Source organism: Thunnus thynnus, chromosome 15 (assembly GCF_963924715.1).
Source record: "Thunnus thynnus chromosome 15, fThuThy2.1, whole genome shotgun sequence".
NCBI classification, from domain to species: Eukaryota; Metazoa; Chordata; class Actinopteri; order Scombriformes; family Scombridae; genus Thunnus; species Thunnus thynnus.
In genome coordinates this window covers 11,542,847-11,559,282 of record NC_089531.1, presented here as the reverse complement: position 1 = coordinate 11,559,282, position 16,436 = coordinate 11,542,847, and the positions used below count along the sequence as shown (strand labels likewise).

Sequence of the window (16,436 nt, the reverse complement as noted above, 5' to 3'; positions counted from 1 at the left end):
TTTAATAATCTACTTATAAATTCTTAAAATCACATTGACTCCCTCTTCGTCCAAATCCAGAATCTATCAATATGGACTTACTTTTAATTTCAAACGTTTAACTGCCAGACACTACTTCAATTTTCAGTAAATGTGCACTGAAAGATTCAACTTCCCACATAAGTTGCATTTTTGCCCACAATTGACTGCCTAACTTGTGATGTCATGCATTAAATTCAGATTTATGGTGAGTGCAACAAAACTTTTCCCCTCCAGCAAATGAATGTGAAAACAGTCTTCTAGTGTCAAACTGTGCACATACATTATTCTGCACAGTGACGGTCAAACATCACGGTTTTTAAAAAATTGTCACCTCAAGGTATGTACTGAGTGGAAGTAGTGTCCTCCTTATCGTCCTGTGATCAGGATCTGGTAATACCCTCAGAGACAAAGTTATCTCAATCTTTGGCAATTCTGCACTGCAATATCTTGTTAGTTATTGACCACTGTATAGCCTATGCCAGTGGTAGGCAAATAGCGGCCCATGGGCCAAATCTGGCCCTCCAGTACAAATATTTGGCCCCCTTTAGTGTGTGAATTCTAACACTGTTTTAATTTGACAACTTTAGCCTATTGCATAACAGATTTGGTCTTCAAAAAACACAAGTACAAGTACGTCATTAGTCTCAGAGTGCAACACAGAACATATGTTAACATATGAGTCCTATTTAGCTGAATGAGCATTAAAATAAGCTGTTAGCTGTCACTTGCTAATGGGAAAAATAAAATAAATAAAACATATTGCCTTGTATGTCCACTGTGGCCCTCCAAAGAAAAATACTGAAAAAACTGGCCCATGGTTGAACCTAATTGCTGATTGGTCTACGCCAATACTAATATATCAGACATAAGTTATATCAGTCAATTCATCTGTCTCATTTTTGACCTAGTAATTCAAAACTTTTGATTGGAATCTCATTATTTTGACTTACCATAAGTATCTTTTCAAATCTTTATCATAACCTTTTGTCTGTTATTTTATTTTGGTTTTTTTTCCTGGCAGAAATGGGCTTCCATAATATTACACATATCTCTACATTAGCTACAAGCAAACTCTCTACACCAAGTTAAAAAAACACACACACACACACACACAAACATAAAATAATCCAAAGAACATTTACTGTTTAGAAACAATAACTGGCAGTAAAGTTGTAATGTTTTTGTCGAATAAGACGCAGTGTCACACAAACTCAAACAAGTGTCCGCGCAACCGGAACCTTCGTCGTATACTTTGTTTTCGCACGGAGTCCTGTGAGGTTGCACTACAAGCATGTTGTGAACATAAGAAATGTCCATGCTTTAGTAACGTTATCTGATAATTTGAGCTCAATTAATGACAGTCAGACATGAAACTGGTCGACTGAATTGACCGGAAGAATCACCGTAAACGGACTTTTAACGGGCGTCGCTATAACGGTTGTTTATAATCTGAGGAGGATTAAAAACTTTGACTTTACCTCCAACTACCAGCCACCATGAAGATCAAGCGACAGAAACAAGCCAAGAAAAACATAAGCTTCTACAAATACAACTTTAGCTTTAGGGAACCGTTTCAGATTCTCATCGACGGGACTTTTTGTCAAGCGGCTTTGAAGAACAAGATTCAGATCAAAGAGCAACTGCCGAAGTACCTGATGGGGGAGGTTCAGCTGTGCACCACCAGGTGAGTATCTACCTGGAGCTGTAATGGGACTATCCTACTTTATATATGTACCCGTGTCTGTCTGTGCTTCATTGGTGGAAAGTAACTAAGTACATTTACTCAAGTACTGTAGTTAAGTACATTCTTAAGGTTCTTGTACTTTACTATGCTACTTTATACTTCCACTCCACTACATTTCAGAGGGAAATATTGTACTTTCTACCCCACTACATTTATCTGACAGCTTTAGTTACTTTTCAGATGAAGATTTGACACAATGGATAATATATCAAGCTTTTAAAATAAAACACATTGTTAAAGATGAAACCAGTGGTTTACAACATTTTTGGCTTTTGACATCTTACATAAAGCAGTGTGTAGTCGGGGTCACATTTCAGATGTCTGAGTTGTTAACAGCTCCACCAAATAGTGATTTTTCCCTCTAAACTTCTCACATGGTTTCATTTCAATAAATGTTCAAATGATCCAATATTTCACCAAAAAACAAAGATTAGAGAAAAAGTCCAAAAACTGAAAACAGATTTGTGCATCAGAACTTTGTTTTTTCTTCTTCCCTCTCCAATTAATCATCTCATGACCCCTCAGATTTATCTGGCGACCCTTTGGAGGGGCCCCAACCCCTAGGTTGGGAACCACTGGACTAAACTAGCTAACTGTATATAAAGTAGAAACTAGCTCCACCTCCAGTAGCTACAACAGTAACTTGCTGCTTCCACACTGATGCTTCAATATTGATAATCTAATGATGCCATACACAATAATATATCAGTCAGAGGGACCAAACCACTACGTTTACTGCAATACTTTAAAGTACATTTTGCTGCTAATACTTAAGTAAATGATCTGAGCACCTCTTCCACCATTGCTGTGTTTTGCCTCAGCTGCGCACTGAAAGAACTGGACACTCTGAAACAGCTGTATGGGGCCAAACTCATCCTGCAGAGGTTCCAGGTGAGGAGATGTCAACATTTCAAGGACCCTGTTCCTGCCTCAAAGTGTCTGCTGTCCATGTTGGAGGAGACAAACCCACACCACTACTTTGTCGCCACACAGGTAAATACAAACACACCACACAGGGGGAGTCATTTACATTTTATATGCAAAGGAAAGGTGTAAATGAATTAATGTTTCTGCTGGAAATAACTCAAACTAAGTGGAAATGGAAGCAGACTACGTGCCAGCACTGTCTATGTTTTAACATACACCCATGCCAGTTTATTAGGTGATTATTATTTATTAGATATTACATTTCATGAAGGTTATAATAGTTTGTTTATTTGTTGAAACTGTCCTAGAGGTGTTGATTCAACTTTATGGTCGTTTTGGAGGCTGTAGTTTGTGCGTTGTATGTTGAGAGCTGTTGTAAGCAGGTTTCTAAAACAGTTTCAACAGATACTGAACATTATAACCTTCATGAGAGTAGGAGTTATCGCAGCGCTGCTCTATTAAGACTGAATTAGTTATATTTAATAATTCATTTATAGTCTCATATGTATCAGAGAGCTTCCCAGTTAATAGGTTTTTAAATATTACATTTAAGGTATTTGGAGGAACACTGTGGGGAGGCAAAATGTAAGAGCTGCTTACACTGTTAAGATTCATCCAAAAACTGTCTGACTGTATAAAAACAACATGGAGAAAGGGAGTCTGTGTACATTTAGGTGCAAAGAGAGCAAGCTTGTGAACACAGCTTGTGAGTGTAAAGCAGTGATTCCCAACCTAGGGATCAGGACCCTGCAAGGGGTCGCGAGACAAATCTTTGCGCTTGTGAAATGGTTGATGGGACAGGAAAGAAGAAAAATAATGTTTATATTCTTGTTTTCTAATGTTTCACTGATCTTTGCTGGTTTTTTTTGGGTGAAATGCTGAATAGTTTTACCTCTTCGGGCCTTGCAGTTATTTAGATGAAACAATCTGAGAAGTTTTAGAGAAGAGAATCACTCTTTGGTTAAAATGCTCACTACTCATGAACATAATTAAGCTGTGATGAGGTGCAAGCTGGCACTGGTTCATTTTAATGGCTCACTAACCAAAAAGATGGTTAACGGCTAATTTAAAGGGGATAAAACCTTCCACAAAAACATGAAAACTGGGAAAAGTGGAAGCCAGTTAATTATCTGGTGTAATCGACATGTTTACATTTAGCGTCCCTTTACATCAGTCTAATAAGTGTGTGTTTGTGTTGTCCAGGACCACGCGGTGACTACAGGCCTGAAGAAGATCCCCGGGGTTCCTCTGCTCTACATCATCCTCAACACCATCGTGCTGGACAAGCCCAGCCAGTCGTCCCTCGACCACGTCCAGGCCGTCCAGCTGGGAGAGCTGGTGAGTCCGGCCCAGCAGCAGAGCATCCGTAGCCTGAAAGAGGAGCAGGGCATCAGCCAGAAGGACGGAGAGAGACGGGGGAAGAAGAGGAAGAGGAAACAGAGCAACCCTAACCCTCTGAGCTGCCTCAAGAAGAAAAAGAAAGGGGTGCCGACCCCGCCGCTGAAAAAAACTGAGCAGGGGGAGAAGAGGAAAAGGAGCCGGCACAAAAAACGCAAGACGGAGGGAGGAGATAACATTTCCGCTCCTCCTCCGCTCACGAATCCATAGTGAGGCAGCAAGCAAGAGACTTTTCTTCATTATGTGTCAACATTGCAACAACAAGCAAATATAACTTGAAGTTGTTCATGGTTAATATAATACTCGTTGTGTTGTTATCGCTTCATAAAATAAATCAAGTGTTTATTACACAGAACACCAGTTTAAAATACTGGTCAAGGTTTTTATTTTATTTTTAAAAATCTTGCAACAGTTTCAGACTCACGACTAACAGGCATGGGATCCAAACACTTCTGATACATACAGTAGTAATATTTGTTTATTTAGTTTTGTTTTTTTATCCACAAGGTTTGTCTTGGCTTTTATACAAAATAAAAAAAAAGCAGTATTACAGGCACAGAGTTTAAAATATAAGATGCACTCAGACGTTATAATGATATGCAGTTTATATTGAAACATATCAAAAATGATGCATTCAGCTGTCTTTGCAGAAGGAAGAAGTGTGGTCATATTGACTCGGTGGTCTGCTCGTTTTAAGTGCTGCATGACTTCAGTTAAATTCAGCCTGTAGTTTTTTGTATGATGAGTTTAGAGTCCAAATGTCAACACACATATCAAATATGTTCATTCAGACTTCACTTGATCATGTTTTCAAGTCATTCTTTAGATTAAAAACCCATTTTTGTATTTAAATTAAAAAAACATGAATGCTTATCATCCTCTGTAACTGTTATACTGTATTTTACTACAATCAATGAATACAGAACAGAGGCTGTTTTACATAAAGTTCATTCAGAAAGTATTCAGTCTACACTCAATAACTCATAATGACGAAGCGAAAACGTTGTGCAAATTTATAAAAAAGGAGAAACTGAAATATAAGTATTCAGACCCTTTGCTATGACACTTGAAATTTATCTCAGGTGCCTTCCATTTCTCTCGATCATCTTTGAGATGTTTCTAGAGCTTGATTGGAGTCAACCTGTGGTAAATTCAATTCATTGGATGTGATTTGAAAAGGCACACATCTGTCTGTATAAGGTCTCACAGCTGACAATGCATATCAGAGCAAAAACCAAGCCATGAGGTCGAAGAAACTGTCTGCAGAGCTCAGAGACGGGATTATGTCGAGGCACAGATCTGGGGAAGGCTACAAAAAAAATTTCCGCTGCATTTAAGGTTCCCAAGAGCACAGTGGCCTCAGTGATTCTTAAATGGAAGAAGTTTGGAACAACCCGGACTCTTCCTAGAGCTGGCCGCCCGGTCAAATTGAGCAATGGGGGAGAAGGGCCTTGGGAAGAAAGGTGACCAAGAACCCGACGGTCACGCTGGCTGAGCTCCAGAGATCCTGTGTGGAGATGGGAGAAACTTCCAGAACGATAACCATCACTGCAACACTCCACCTATCTGGGCTTCATGGGAGAGTGGTCAGTCGGAAGCCTCTCTTCAATGAAAGACACAGGAAAGCCAGCTTTGAGTTTGCAAAAAAAGAACCTAAAGGACTCTCAGACTGTGAGAAACAAGATTCTCTGGTCTGATGAAACCAAGATTCAACGGTTTGGCCTCAATGCTAAGCGTCATGTCTGGAGGAAACCAGGCAGCGCTCGTCAGCTGCCCAATACCATCATGCTGTAGGGATGTTTTTCAGTGGCAGGGACTGGGAGACTGGTCAGGGTTGAGGGAAAGCTGAATGGAGCAAAATACTGAGATATCTTTGATGAAAACTTCATCCAGAGCGCTCAGGACCTCAGACTGGGCCGAAGGTTCACCTTCCAACAGGACAATGACCCTGAGCACACAGCCAAGACGACGCAGACGACTGGCTTAGGGACAACTCTGTGAATGTCCTTGAGCGGCCCAGCCAGAACCCTGACTTGAACCCAGTTGAACATCCCTGGAGAGAGACCAGAAAATGGCTGTCCTCCAACAGTCCCCATCCAACCTGGCAGAGCTTGAGAGGATCTGCAGAGACGAATGGCAGAAAATCCCCCAAATCCAGGTGTGCAAAGCTCGTCTCATCATACCCAAGAAGACTCAAGGCTGTAATCGCTGCCAAAGGTGCTTTAACTAAGTACTGAGTAAAGGATCTGAATACTTATGTCAATGTGATATTTCAGTTTTTCCTTTTTTAAGTTCTAAAATCCTGTTTCGCTTTGTTACTATGAGGTATTGAGTGTAGATTGTTGAGGGTGAAAAAGGCAGCAACATAAAATGTGCAAAAACTGAAGGGGTCTGAATACTTTCTGAACGCACTGTAAGTATCTACTCGATTGACGTCGTCAGAGTTCACGTCGAAAGTGACACTGTAAGGGCACAACAGCTAAATAGTCTTAATTATCAAGACAATACATTACCCCATTGTTCCTAAATGATTATCCATCTATAAAAGGGATACAGGATAATCAGTGTGTCTCACATACTTCAAGCCGTTTTAAGAAGGAATTCTAGTTGCAAGACGGCAATAAAAATGGTATTTCCTGGAGGAATTCCACTCTAAAATATTTCAGGACTGAGCATGCAAGTATGGCAGACCACTGATGTTTACATCATCTACAGGTTGATCGAACTGTGAAGCTCTTTTTTTTTTTTTTCCTCTGTAGTTTTTTGGACTCTTGCACAAAGGGATAAACAGGCAGAGCATTTGCAGAAACAGGATACAGTTGCATGCTCATTTTGTCAGTGTACATGAGAACTTTCTCCCGCAGTGGTGGGACAGGTGAGTCTCCAAGTAACATGGTTGATTGAGTTATCGCCGTGTAAACACAAGAACTGTCTCCCACTGTAAACATTATCTTAAAAGTAGACTCCTGTTAACTTTGGTGTCATGCCTGTACAACACAACGTAGTGCTTGTCAGAAAAATCCAACAGACCTTTCCAACCTTTTTTTTTTTTTAAATATAAAATGCTCACTTTAACTTTATACTAACTTATCTTTTATGTGTGTTAATAATATAAATAAATAGTAATATTAAATAAATTAATAACATGAAAAGTATAGCAGTCCATTGTTTGGAGCTTGTCATGCCAGATTTTTCAAGGAAGAAATCTCCTAATAACAAACCATGTTATTCAGAGCTAATTCCTCCCACCACTGCTTGACGTTTAAATATTAAGACATAAATTGCACATGAAAGAATTTCAACAGGACACAAAAATAAAACTCCACTTTGTACAAAAAAAAAAACAAAGTCAACAAAATCAAATAAATAAAACTTTGTTGTTAAATTAAAAGAAGCCAGTGTGTTGTTGACCGAATGCAGAGACTTTTTAGACTGTAGGAGTTGTGTTTTCCTAGATGATGTGGAAGCGAGGTCCGGGTGTCGCTATGATGTCGCTGTAAGGCTCCTCCTGAACAAGCTCCACCGCCTGCTGCTTCTTCAGGACCAGGAAGCTGTAGAACTTCGCAGCCGCCTGCTTCCTGTTGTTGTTCCTGCACAGGTCCAACAGGCTGACTGACTGAGCACCTGTTTTGGCCATCACCCTCTGTGGCGAGGAGAGAGAGAGAGAGAGAGTGAGGGGGCGTCTTACAATGTCATTCACTTGTTTACTATTCATAAATATTAACCACTGTATTCATTTCATGTATTGTTCCTCTCAGCTTTTTTTAATAAGATACTCTTATAGTTCTTTATATGGCTTAAAGGTGCTATATGTAAGAATTAGCAACCTGTCGAATTCATAGTCCACACTCCAAACCAATTGGGGGCAGCATATTACCAGAAAGTTGGGGTATCCGTTACGTCACGCTACGTTAGCGCCGAATCAATAGTGCATTATTAGTGCTCTGTTAGCTTGCTAACTAAGTAACTTCAACTAAGTATGAAAACAATATCAATTCAGCGCTAACGTTGAGCTCATATTTGCTTGAATAAATCTAACCTAAAAGAAGTAACGCTGCCCCACTTCTTCATCCTCTCGTGTCGGACTGAGGGCAGACTGGATGCTAGCTGGTTAGCATGCTAACAGTAGATATTTCTGCAACACCATACATAGACATCTTTGACATAATGTGAAAACTGTTATTTCTTCACATTGTGCTGATAATTTTAGTTCATTTAGTTTAGTTCAATGTTTTAAACTAAATTTTTTACATATAGCCTCTTTAATTTCTCAATACTCAGTGTTTACTCATGTAAACCTGAAATGTGTGATTTTATTTAATATTAAATTATTTTTCTCAGTGTTTTTATTATCTCTTTTAAATTTGCTTGTTTTCTTTAACTGTTTGTTCTTGTTCTAACTTTATTATATATGATTATATATGATACCAGAGTTTCAGTTCAAATATCAAATCAGTATTATTTCAGTTTATTACATATATTTTCCTACAAAAACCTTTTCTTTAACAAATGAAACTTCTGAAATGCATTCATATTTATTGCTGTCTTAAAACAAACAACTATACATTTTCCTAAATAAAAAGGTAATAAAATTAACAAAAATCTGATTAAAATCAGTGAAAACCTGACTGAACATAAGCACGCACAGCCAACTTTTTGTACACGGTGATACAGGCGCAATTCACTCAATACCATAAAAGTACAGAATCTAAGGTTTTGCAGTTTGTTTCTGGTTTTAACTTGATATAAAAATGCTTCAGGATGTGGGCGTACACACAAATTGTTGTCTTGTAGCAACAAGATGTCATGCTATTCTTCCGCTTTGTCTAATATGAGCATATACACACCTGGAGGCCATGAAGCATCTGCTGGGTTCTTTTGTTCCACCTTCTTTCCTCCTGATCCTGGTCTCCTCCCTGCCCCTCCTCCTCCTGACACAAAACACACAATCACAAACACTGATGAAGAATACTTATATATATATTTATATGAAAAATTGTCCTGGATAATCTGTGTCCATGCTCAGTTGACTTACCATGAGTAAATACATTTAAAATGGCACAAAAAACATCAGTAACACTAATAAAATCACACCAGTGCTGCACACACTATTGCTCACTCCATCTTACCTCCTCATCAGAATCATCATCGCTCTTCTTCTTGTCCTTGTCGCCCAGCAGGTCCAACTCTATCAGCTGGCTGATGTTAGCCGTGGTGGTGGTCTCCTCTGGGGGCAAATCCACACTGGACGCCTCGAGCTGCTGGGACACACCAGAGGCTCTGGACCCCTGCTGCTGCTGCTGCTGCTGCTGTTGCTGCTGCTGCTGCTGTTGGTCCAGGGCTCCCATCTAGATGAAAGAGCAGAAGACGATGGTTGGGGTAGCTAATGGAGAGGCCAGAGAGAGGCAGAGCAACGAGAACCTATGGGGGTCCACTTGTACTCACGGGCAGGGCTGGCTCTGTGTCCTGGGCCTTGCGTTTCAGGCCACGTTGTGAAGATGGAGGGGGCATGACGGACTCATCGAGCGTCGTCCTGCTGCCCTCCACAGCTGAAGTCTGCAGAACACTGGCCTCTTCCATGATTGTCTGGTCTGGATTGGAAACAGACACACATATTATAAAAACTAACATAGAAAGGCAAAATACCTGTTTTTTTGTGCACAGGAACACTAAACGTTTCAGTTCATTATCAGTGAAACTACATGTGTGCTGTGCAGCTTCCTTATTCATTAGCTGATTTCCTGCTGGATGAACAATCAATTAGTCAAGGTGAGTTGAGGCTACGTATAAAAATACTTTGTGCAAACAAAAAAAAGTGTCTTAATTAATTTCAAAAACCCCTAATTTTCCAACCCTCCAAACCACACCAAGGAATGTAAAACAAATGACTAATTACGATTTTTGTCATGCTTTTCCACATATAAGTTCATGGTCAAACACGTCTTACCCATGATGTCTCTTTGTTGGTGGCCTGCGGTTTCTTCTCTGGGCACCTCTGGGTTCTCCAGATCTTTGAGGAACTCATCCAGACTGTCGGCCTCTCCACCTTTCCTCCTCTTCCTCAGCTCGTCTGGTACCAGCGGTGTCAGACACCTTGTAAACATCTAGAAAGACAAAAGGAGAGACAGCAAAGAGGCAGAGTGAGAGGACAAACAGAGAGGTATAATATTTTGTTATGTCAGAGGTGTTTTCACAATACTACTGTGTACAATTATCTCTGAATAACTTTACATCTCTATGGCTACATTACCTTAAGCAGCCTGGCGTTCCAGAGAGGCTGAGCAGGGAGGGAGAAAAGCTTCTCCACTCCTCCGGTCTCCTTCCACATCATCAGTTTCTTGGTGGGTGGAGCCAGGTCCAGGGTGGTGACGATGTCCGAGTAGTCAGACAGCTGTGCGCGGATGGTTTTACTGTCCAATTCCTTCACGCTGTCCACAATCAGCTTCCTCTTACGCTTTGCCTTTGTCTCCTTCACTGCACAGACCAAATTTTTTAAAAAAAGAATGTAATTTTACACTTAAAATCTGAAGAAGAGTAAAACCTGAAAACACAAACCAGTGGCATTACCTGTGATGTCAATGGGCTCCAGGGCGAAGGTTTCTTCCTCGTTGTGAACTAGAGTGGTCTGTTCTGCCTGGTCAGCCATGGCGGGTAAGGGCTCTGTTGGGCCTGAGTCTGGACTATCTGGGGCTCCCGCTGACGACACACAAATCACACTATCCTTGACATGCATGTCATGATATGTAGGCAACACAACATGAAATAATGTTGTGTTTGTTTACAGTCTGGTGCTGTGAAACTAACCTGAAAGAGCATCAAAGTCGTCATCATCGTCCCCGTGGTCCTGAGGCATCATCACACTCTCTGCTATGGCAGGAGGGTCATCAAAGATGCCGCCTCCATCCTCGTTACTCAACAGCTTGTCCACTAAACACATATACATATAAGGACTTTCTACTGTTTGAGCCACTAGTCAGAGGATATACAAAATCACTTAATGATGTCAGAAACATAAAATCTGATAAAAAAAATTAGGAAAAGCTACAGTTTATTCCTAAAGTTGCTATAATTATTACACCAGTTGGTGTAAGATCTTACCCAGCATGCCTCCCTCATTGCTCTCCATAGGGTTGTCTCCGAAGTCATCCTTGTACTGGTCGTCGTACTCCAGATGGTTGGACTTGTCAGCCATCTGGTTAGTTACACCCTCAGCCTCAAGCAGCAGGTTGGAGGCTGACGCTCCCATGATATCCACTTCAAACGCGCTCTCCTCCCTCATCATCTCCCGGTCATCCATCCCAAAGTCAGCTGCACGACAGAAATGTGTGTCTTTATACTGCCAGTATGGTATATTGGTGGTATTTATCATAAGTTATGATAGGATAAAACTGTGGTTTTGCAAGGATGCTCCCAGGAGATGTAACATGCATTTCCTTTTTAAAGAAAAAAGAGATGAAGATGCCTACCAAAGTCATTGTCCTGCAGCAGGTTGAGGTTCCCCACCTCCTCTCTCATGGTGATCTCCTCCACTCTGCTCTGGTTTAAGTTGAACTGCTGAGCCACGTCAATGTCACTGTACAAAACGTACCGCACTGTCAGTTCAATGCATACTTTGTTTTTACAGTGCTTCCCTTCAAATGTAATATTTATGAAGTAGTAGGTATACAGTTATGTTGTGACAAACTGCTTGTCAATTCGCTTGTCTCTTCACTTGCATTTGTTAGTGATGACCTACATTTCCCAGAATGTAGAAATGGGTTATATGAGCAGGTGGAAAACAAGGACGAGAGCATCATGAGGATTCTTGTACAATACTTATAATTAATGAACATTACCGGCAGAAATAATCCAGAAAGAAAAATTGAAATAGGTGTTTTTGGACAGGAATAAAATGCTTTCTACTGATCTTTCTACTCTCTGTGATCTAATAAAGGCATGAAAAAGGCCGATAAAAATAAAGAAAGTTGCGTTTGTTGTGATTGCTGTAGCATGCAAAGTGTGAAATTTAGTTTCAAGTATATTTCTACCTAATGCTCTCTCAGGGAGAAGTACACTGACACAGAACTCACTCGAGGTCTGGTAGCGGCTGGTCAAAATCGTGGAACTCCTCAGGTAGAGTGATCGCGTTGTAGGCTGCTTCTCTGTTCTCCTCTGGAAGATCCACCACACCTGAAACACCACAGTGTAGGAAAAGAGTTATAACATGTGACTTATGTCAAGTGACAGGTAAATATCAGGCTGAGAACACTTGGAGGACATTCATAAGTCGGGTATGTGAAGCCTTTTCATGGATCCATTGTGGAAAAAACATGAAAAAAACTAGAATCGCAATTATTTTAAGACTTGACAGAGCACATAATAAAGCTATAGTGTTTCTTAACAAAGCTTAATATTATGTTCCTCAAGAATAAGAGGGATTTTTTGGGAACCCCGGTCTCGAATGGTCTTGATTCTCCCAACCTGGTCTAAACGCCATCTTGATCTTGATGAAGGCCTCGTTGCAGTCCGCCAGCAGGTACTTGGCCTTCCTGTGGTAGATCCTCACCACCCCCAGCAGCAGATGCCCTGATGTTCTTAAAGCCATTTTCACCTGTGATATAACGCCAAAAGACACATCCAGAAATAATTATGATACTGTAGAATAAATCTGCAAGACACAAACTTGAAATTAAAGAGAGACAGCTTGTAGATCGACACATGCACTCCGATGTAGGACAGTTCAAAGCATGAACACAATAATCTCTTTTCAAAGTGACTGGAGGGAAACTGTGAAAGCAAAGACCAAGAGAAAGTACCTTGGGTGAGATGATGCTCTCCACGCTGCTCTCCAGATTGCACTCAAACACATGTGCCTTGGTCAGCTTCTTGTCCCAGTGGGCCGCCAGCCAGATTTTGGCCAGCGGCCCACGTTTGCTGAGGACAAAGTGGGCATAAAACATCGTCTCAGCGCCTTCTCACCACAAGGGAAGGGGGGGAAGGGGAGGGTGTCTGGCCTAGAGAGAGGAAACAGCACAAACACACATATTCAATTGAACAGGTAAACTTTGAATGGGTAAATAAAGCATGAGTCAGCTGAAAGGACACATTTATTGTGATGTGGTCTGAGTTTTTGTTAGTGGGCTCTTCGTAGATGCAGACATGATGGTCTAGCAGCTAAACAGGTCTCAAAACAGCAGTTCATAGCAGGGTGCAAGCTGAATTTATTGAGATTTTCCTTAATCAAAACAATCACTACTTAAGGTCCATTTACTTGCTTGTTTCAGAGCTTTCATATGTATCACATTATCTTCATCAGTAGATGGAGTTGCACGGTTGATATGGAGCTCGAGGTGTTCACACTTCTGTTACTCTGAACACTCTCATCCATGTTGGCTGATTGACAGTTTATTTATTAAATAACATCAACAATAACAACAATTAGTAAGTGGACCTTGAGCTGAGATTGTTTTATCTATCATCTGTCACTACAGTAAATTTAATTCAACATAAATAAAATATAAGTTAACATACAGTACATTGGTGAAACTCACGAAGGCTATCCACATAACCTACTTACAATTTTTTACAACATACTTGGGTCATGTGATAACAACTAAACTATCTCCATGACAACTGAGTGACTCCATCTACTGAAGAAAGCCACAATACCTCATTGAAAGCTTCAGAGACAGCAGGTAAGTTGGAGCTCCTTTTGACTTTTTTTTTTTTTGTGAATTTAGTAAACAAAGTTTTAGGTAAGGGCTACACTCCCATGCTCCTTGGCACACTATTTACACCTTTTTACTACCGTTTATATTGTATAGCCTTAGTCTTTGTGTTTTATATTTTTATATTTCACATTTTGTTTTTCCTTTAACTACATTAAAGGACAGGTTCACATTTTTTCATGTCTGTGTTAAAACAACAGTCAACTGTGTTTTTTTTTTTTGCTATAATTATTCCTCTTGTTCATACTGGCCATTAGAAGATCCCTTCATAATACACTTTCAATGTAAGTGATGGGGGCCAAAATCCACTCCATTTGTGCAAAAAATGTATTTAAAAGTTTATCTGAAGCTAATATGAAGCTTCAGCCGTCCAAAATAGTCAAATCAAGCAGATATCTTTCAAGTTACAGTCTTTTTAGTGCCAGAGTCCCTTTTTTTGTCACTATACCTCCACTGCAGCTCAACAGAGAAACACTGTCCAAGGAAACACAAAGAGGGAATTTGATGCTCAAAAGACTGTAAATATGGCAGATATCCACTTGATGTGACTAACTCAGACTGCTGAAGCCTCATATAAGCTTCAGATAAACTTTTAAATGCTTTTTTTTTTTTTTTTTTGCACAAAATGACTGTGTGGACACACTGTGGAATTTGGCCTCCATCACTTATATTGAAAGCACATTTTGAAGGGGATCTTTAAACAGCCAATATAAACAGGAGGAATGATTACAGCGAGGAAAACCTTTTTCAGTTTTCATATGGACACTTGGCTGTTGTTTTAAGACAGGCTTGGAAAAACCCGTCCTTTACCTGCACAACTTATGGTTTGCTTGGAAATATGCGACATGCATGTGAAGGGGGGCGTCACCGGGATATGTCGGTCATGTATAGGTTAAATAAAAACTGAAGCCTATGTCTGCATCACTCCACTGTACTGCAGATAGAAACCACTGCAATACATTAATAGTCAGAAACGTTATACGCAGGTAATACGGACCAACGTTTTGAAAAAGCCGTTAATGTCACTCAAATTAGACGACCGTTATATTCACGTAAACGTTGCAGTTACATTCTCCGCATTGACCGTTGACGCTCTCCTCTGTATCCCAACAGGTGATGATGCAGACAAGCTAGCTTTAGCAACTGTCATTCAAAACCTGAGCACCGCGCCGATTATTTATGCAATAATTATATCTTATGTTCATATCTAACATACATGACATAAATGACTCACCGGTTAGCCGTTTTGTGCTTTCTCCGTTTTGCCGGCCGTGTTGCTGCCGGTGCTGGTGGCTGTTTTTTCCACCCCCTCCTCCGACTAAAACAAACAAGATGGCGTCGTTCCCCTTCTCCCTACACCGTCCCAGGGATTGGGACGGTTTGAAAAACCTCAGCAGGATGCAGAGAGTGGTGCTGATGCGAGGCGGGTGGTGGGGGCTGGGGGTTGGGGGGATGCTGGGCTGAGCACCTGTGCACTCACATCTATCTGTGTATTGCTCTTGCAACATTAAGTTCAGTTCACAGAGATTGATCAGATTGGTGAGATACTTTTCTTTTTAGACCCAGAACAGCTGGGTTCATTTCTGAGAGGAAGGCACACAGTTCCCACCAGTTAAAGAGATCTTTGTTGCCAGAAAGCATACAGCCAAGGTATTTACATAATCAGCTTTCAGAAACCAGGGCTTGCCCTGACTATGTTGGTGCCCTTGCCAAGATTTTGGATTGGAAAAAAGTGCCAAAAAGTGCAACAGTATAGTAGCTACCTGCAGTCCTAGAGCTTCAAATATGAATTCACACACGCACACACACACACAAGTGCAGCAGTGGTACCTCCAGCCCAGACAAAGTCATCCCAGTCATCCAGACAAAAAAAAAAAAGAGTTTGGTGGCTGTTGGGTGAAAACTGACTTTGAGGCTTTGAAAAACAAACTAGATGAAACCCACGTGAGTCAATGAGGGAAAAGAGGGGGGAAATGTTAAGAAGAGAGGCGAACAAGTGCTTATTTCCAAAAACTATATAAGCACACGTGTCAGAAGAAAAAAAAAAGCCCATGTCCTACTCATTTGGCACCCTAAGTGACAACCTATGTGGCTTATGCAACAGGCCGCCCCTGTTCAGAGCTGTATGCTTGAGACTTGTACTTAAGTCAGACTTAATTTACAAACATGAGTACTTTACTTGGACTTGCCTGCTGAGATTAGACTTCCTAAAGACTCAACTTGACTTGAGACTTGAACATTACCACTTTGACCCGGTTAAATCCCAGAACAATAAAATATAGATAAAACATTGAGTGATTGAGTCTTATACTTATGCAGTAATATGAACAGTTTTAAAAGAAAATTACTCTAATGCTAAGTCATTTTTCAAAGACCTGAAAGACTTACAAATTGCTTGTACCTTGACGGACTTGAGTCTTGTCTTGGACTTGTTTCAACTGACATGACAAAAGATACTTGACCATTGATGGTACCGACAACCAAAGTTAAAGCAATTCAAAGTTAAAACATTTACCTGATTTAATGTCCTATTCCTAACAAAACCAACATATACATAACAGGATTATCACCACCTGTCTTGCAGTTGGATCTGGCTGTGATATATATGACTTTGAAACTGCATAAATATGGACTGCATA

At 40.5% G+C, this 16,436-nt stretch overlaps 2 protein-coding genes across 2 annotated transcripts; one reads left to right on the top strand and one right to left on the bottom strand.

The window, feature by feature from the left end:
* Nucleotides 1-1,148: 1,148 nt before the first annotated feature.
* Nucleotides 1,149-4,458, top strand: utp23 (UTP23 small subunit processome component). Its single transcript, XM_067612562.1, has 3 exons — nucleotides 1,149-1,705; nucleotides 2,587-2,758; nucleotides 3,896-4,458. The coding sequence occupies exons 1-3, from the start codon at nucleotides 1,518-1,520 to the stop codon at nucleotides 4,298-4,300; spliced, it is 765 nt and encodes a 254-aa protein (XP_067468663.1). The 5' UTR covers nucleotides 1,149-1,517; the 3' UTR covers nucleotides 4,301-4,458.
* A 151-nt stretch (nucleotides 4,459-4,609) lies between these two features.
* On the bottom strand, nucleotides 4,610-15,164 carry LOC137198683 (double-strand-break repair protein rad21 homolog A-like). Its single transcript, XM_067612561.1, has 14 exons — nucleotides 15,032-15,164; nucleotides 12,886-13,083; nucleotides 12,551-12,680; nucleotides 12,160-12,259; nucleotides 11,557-11,663; nucleotides 11,189-11,398; nucleotides 10,895-11,017; nucleotides 10,658-10,786; nucleotides 10,341-10,564; nucleotides 10,038-10,194; nucleotides 9,536-9,681; nucleotides 9,220-9,438; nucleotides 8,938-9,021; nucleotides 4,610-7,733 (listed from the first exon to the last, which is right to left on the bottom strand). The coding sequence occupies exons 2-14, from the start codon at nucleotides 13,027-13,029 to the stop codon at nucleotides 7,542-7,544; spliced, it is 1,965 nt and encodes a 654-aa protein (XP_067468662.1). The 5' UTR covers nucleotides 13,030-13,083; nucleotides 15,032-15,164; the 3' UTR covers nucleotides 4,610-7,541.
* Nucleotides 15,165-16,436: the final 1,272 nt, after the last annotated feature.

Coding starts and splice junctions, on each gene's coding strand:
- utp23 (XM_067612562.1), top strand. CDS start 1,518: ATGAAGATCAAGCGACAGAAACAAGCCAAGAAAAACATAAGCTTCTAC. Junction 1,706..2,586: donor GTTCAGCTGTGCACCACCAG/GTGAGTATCTAC, acceptor GTTTTGCCTCAG/CTGCGCACTGAAAGAACTGG. Junction 2,759..3,895: donor ACTACTTTGTCGCCACACAG/GTAAATACAAAC, acceptor TGTGTTGTCCAG/GACCACGCGGTGACTACAGG.
- LOC137198683 (XM_067612561.1), bottom strand. CDS start 13,029: ATGTTTTATGCCCACTTTGTCCTCAGCAAACGTGGGCCGCTGGCCAAA. Junction 11,664..12,159: donor CAGCCGCTACCAGACCTCGA/GTGAGTTCTGTG, acceptor CGTTTTGTACAG/TGACATTGACGTGGCTCAGC. Junction 9,439..9,535: donor ACACAGAGCCAGCCCTGCCC/GTGAGTACAAGT, acceptor TCTTTCATCTAG/ATGGGAGCCCTGGACCAACA.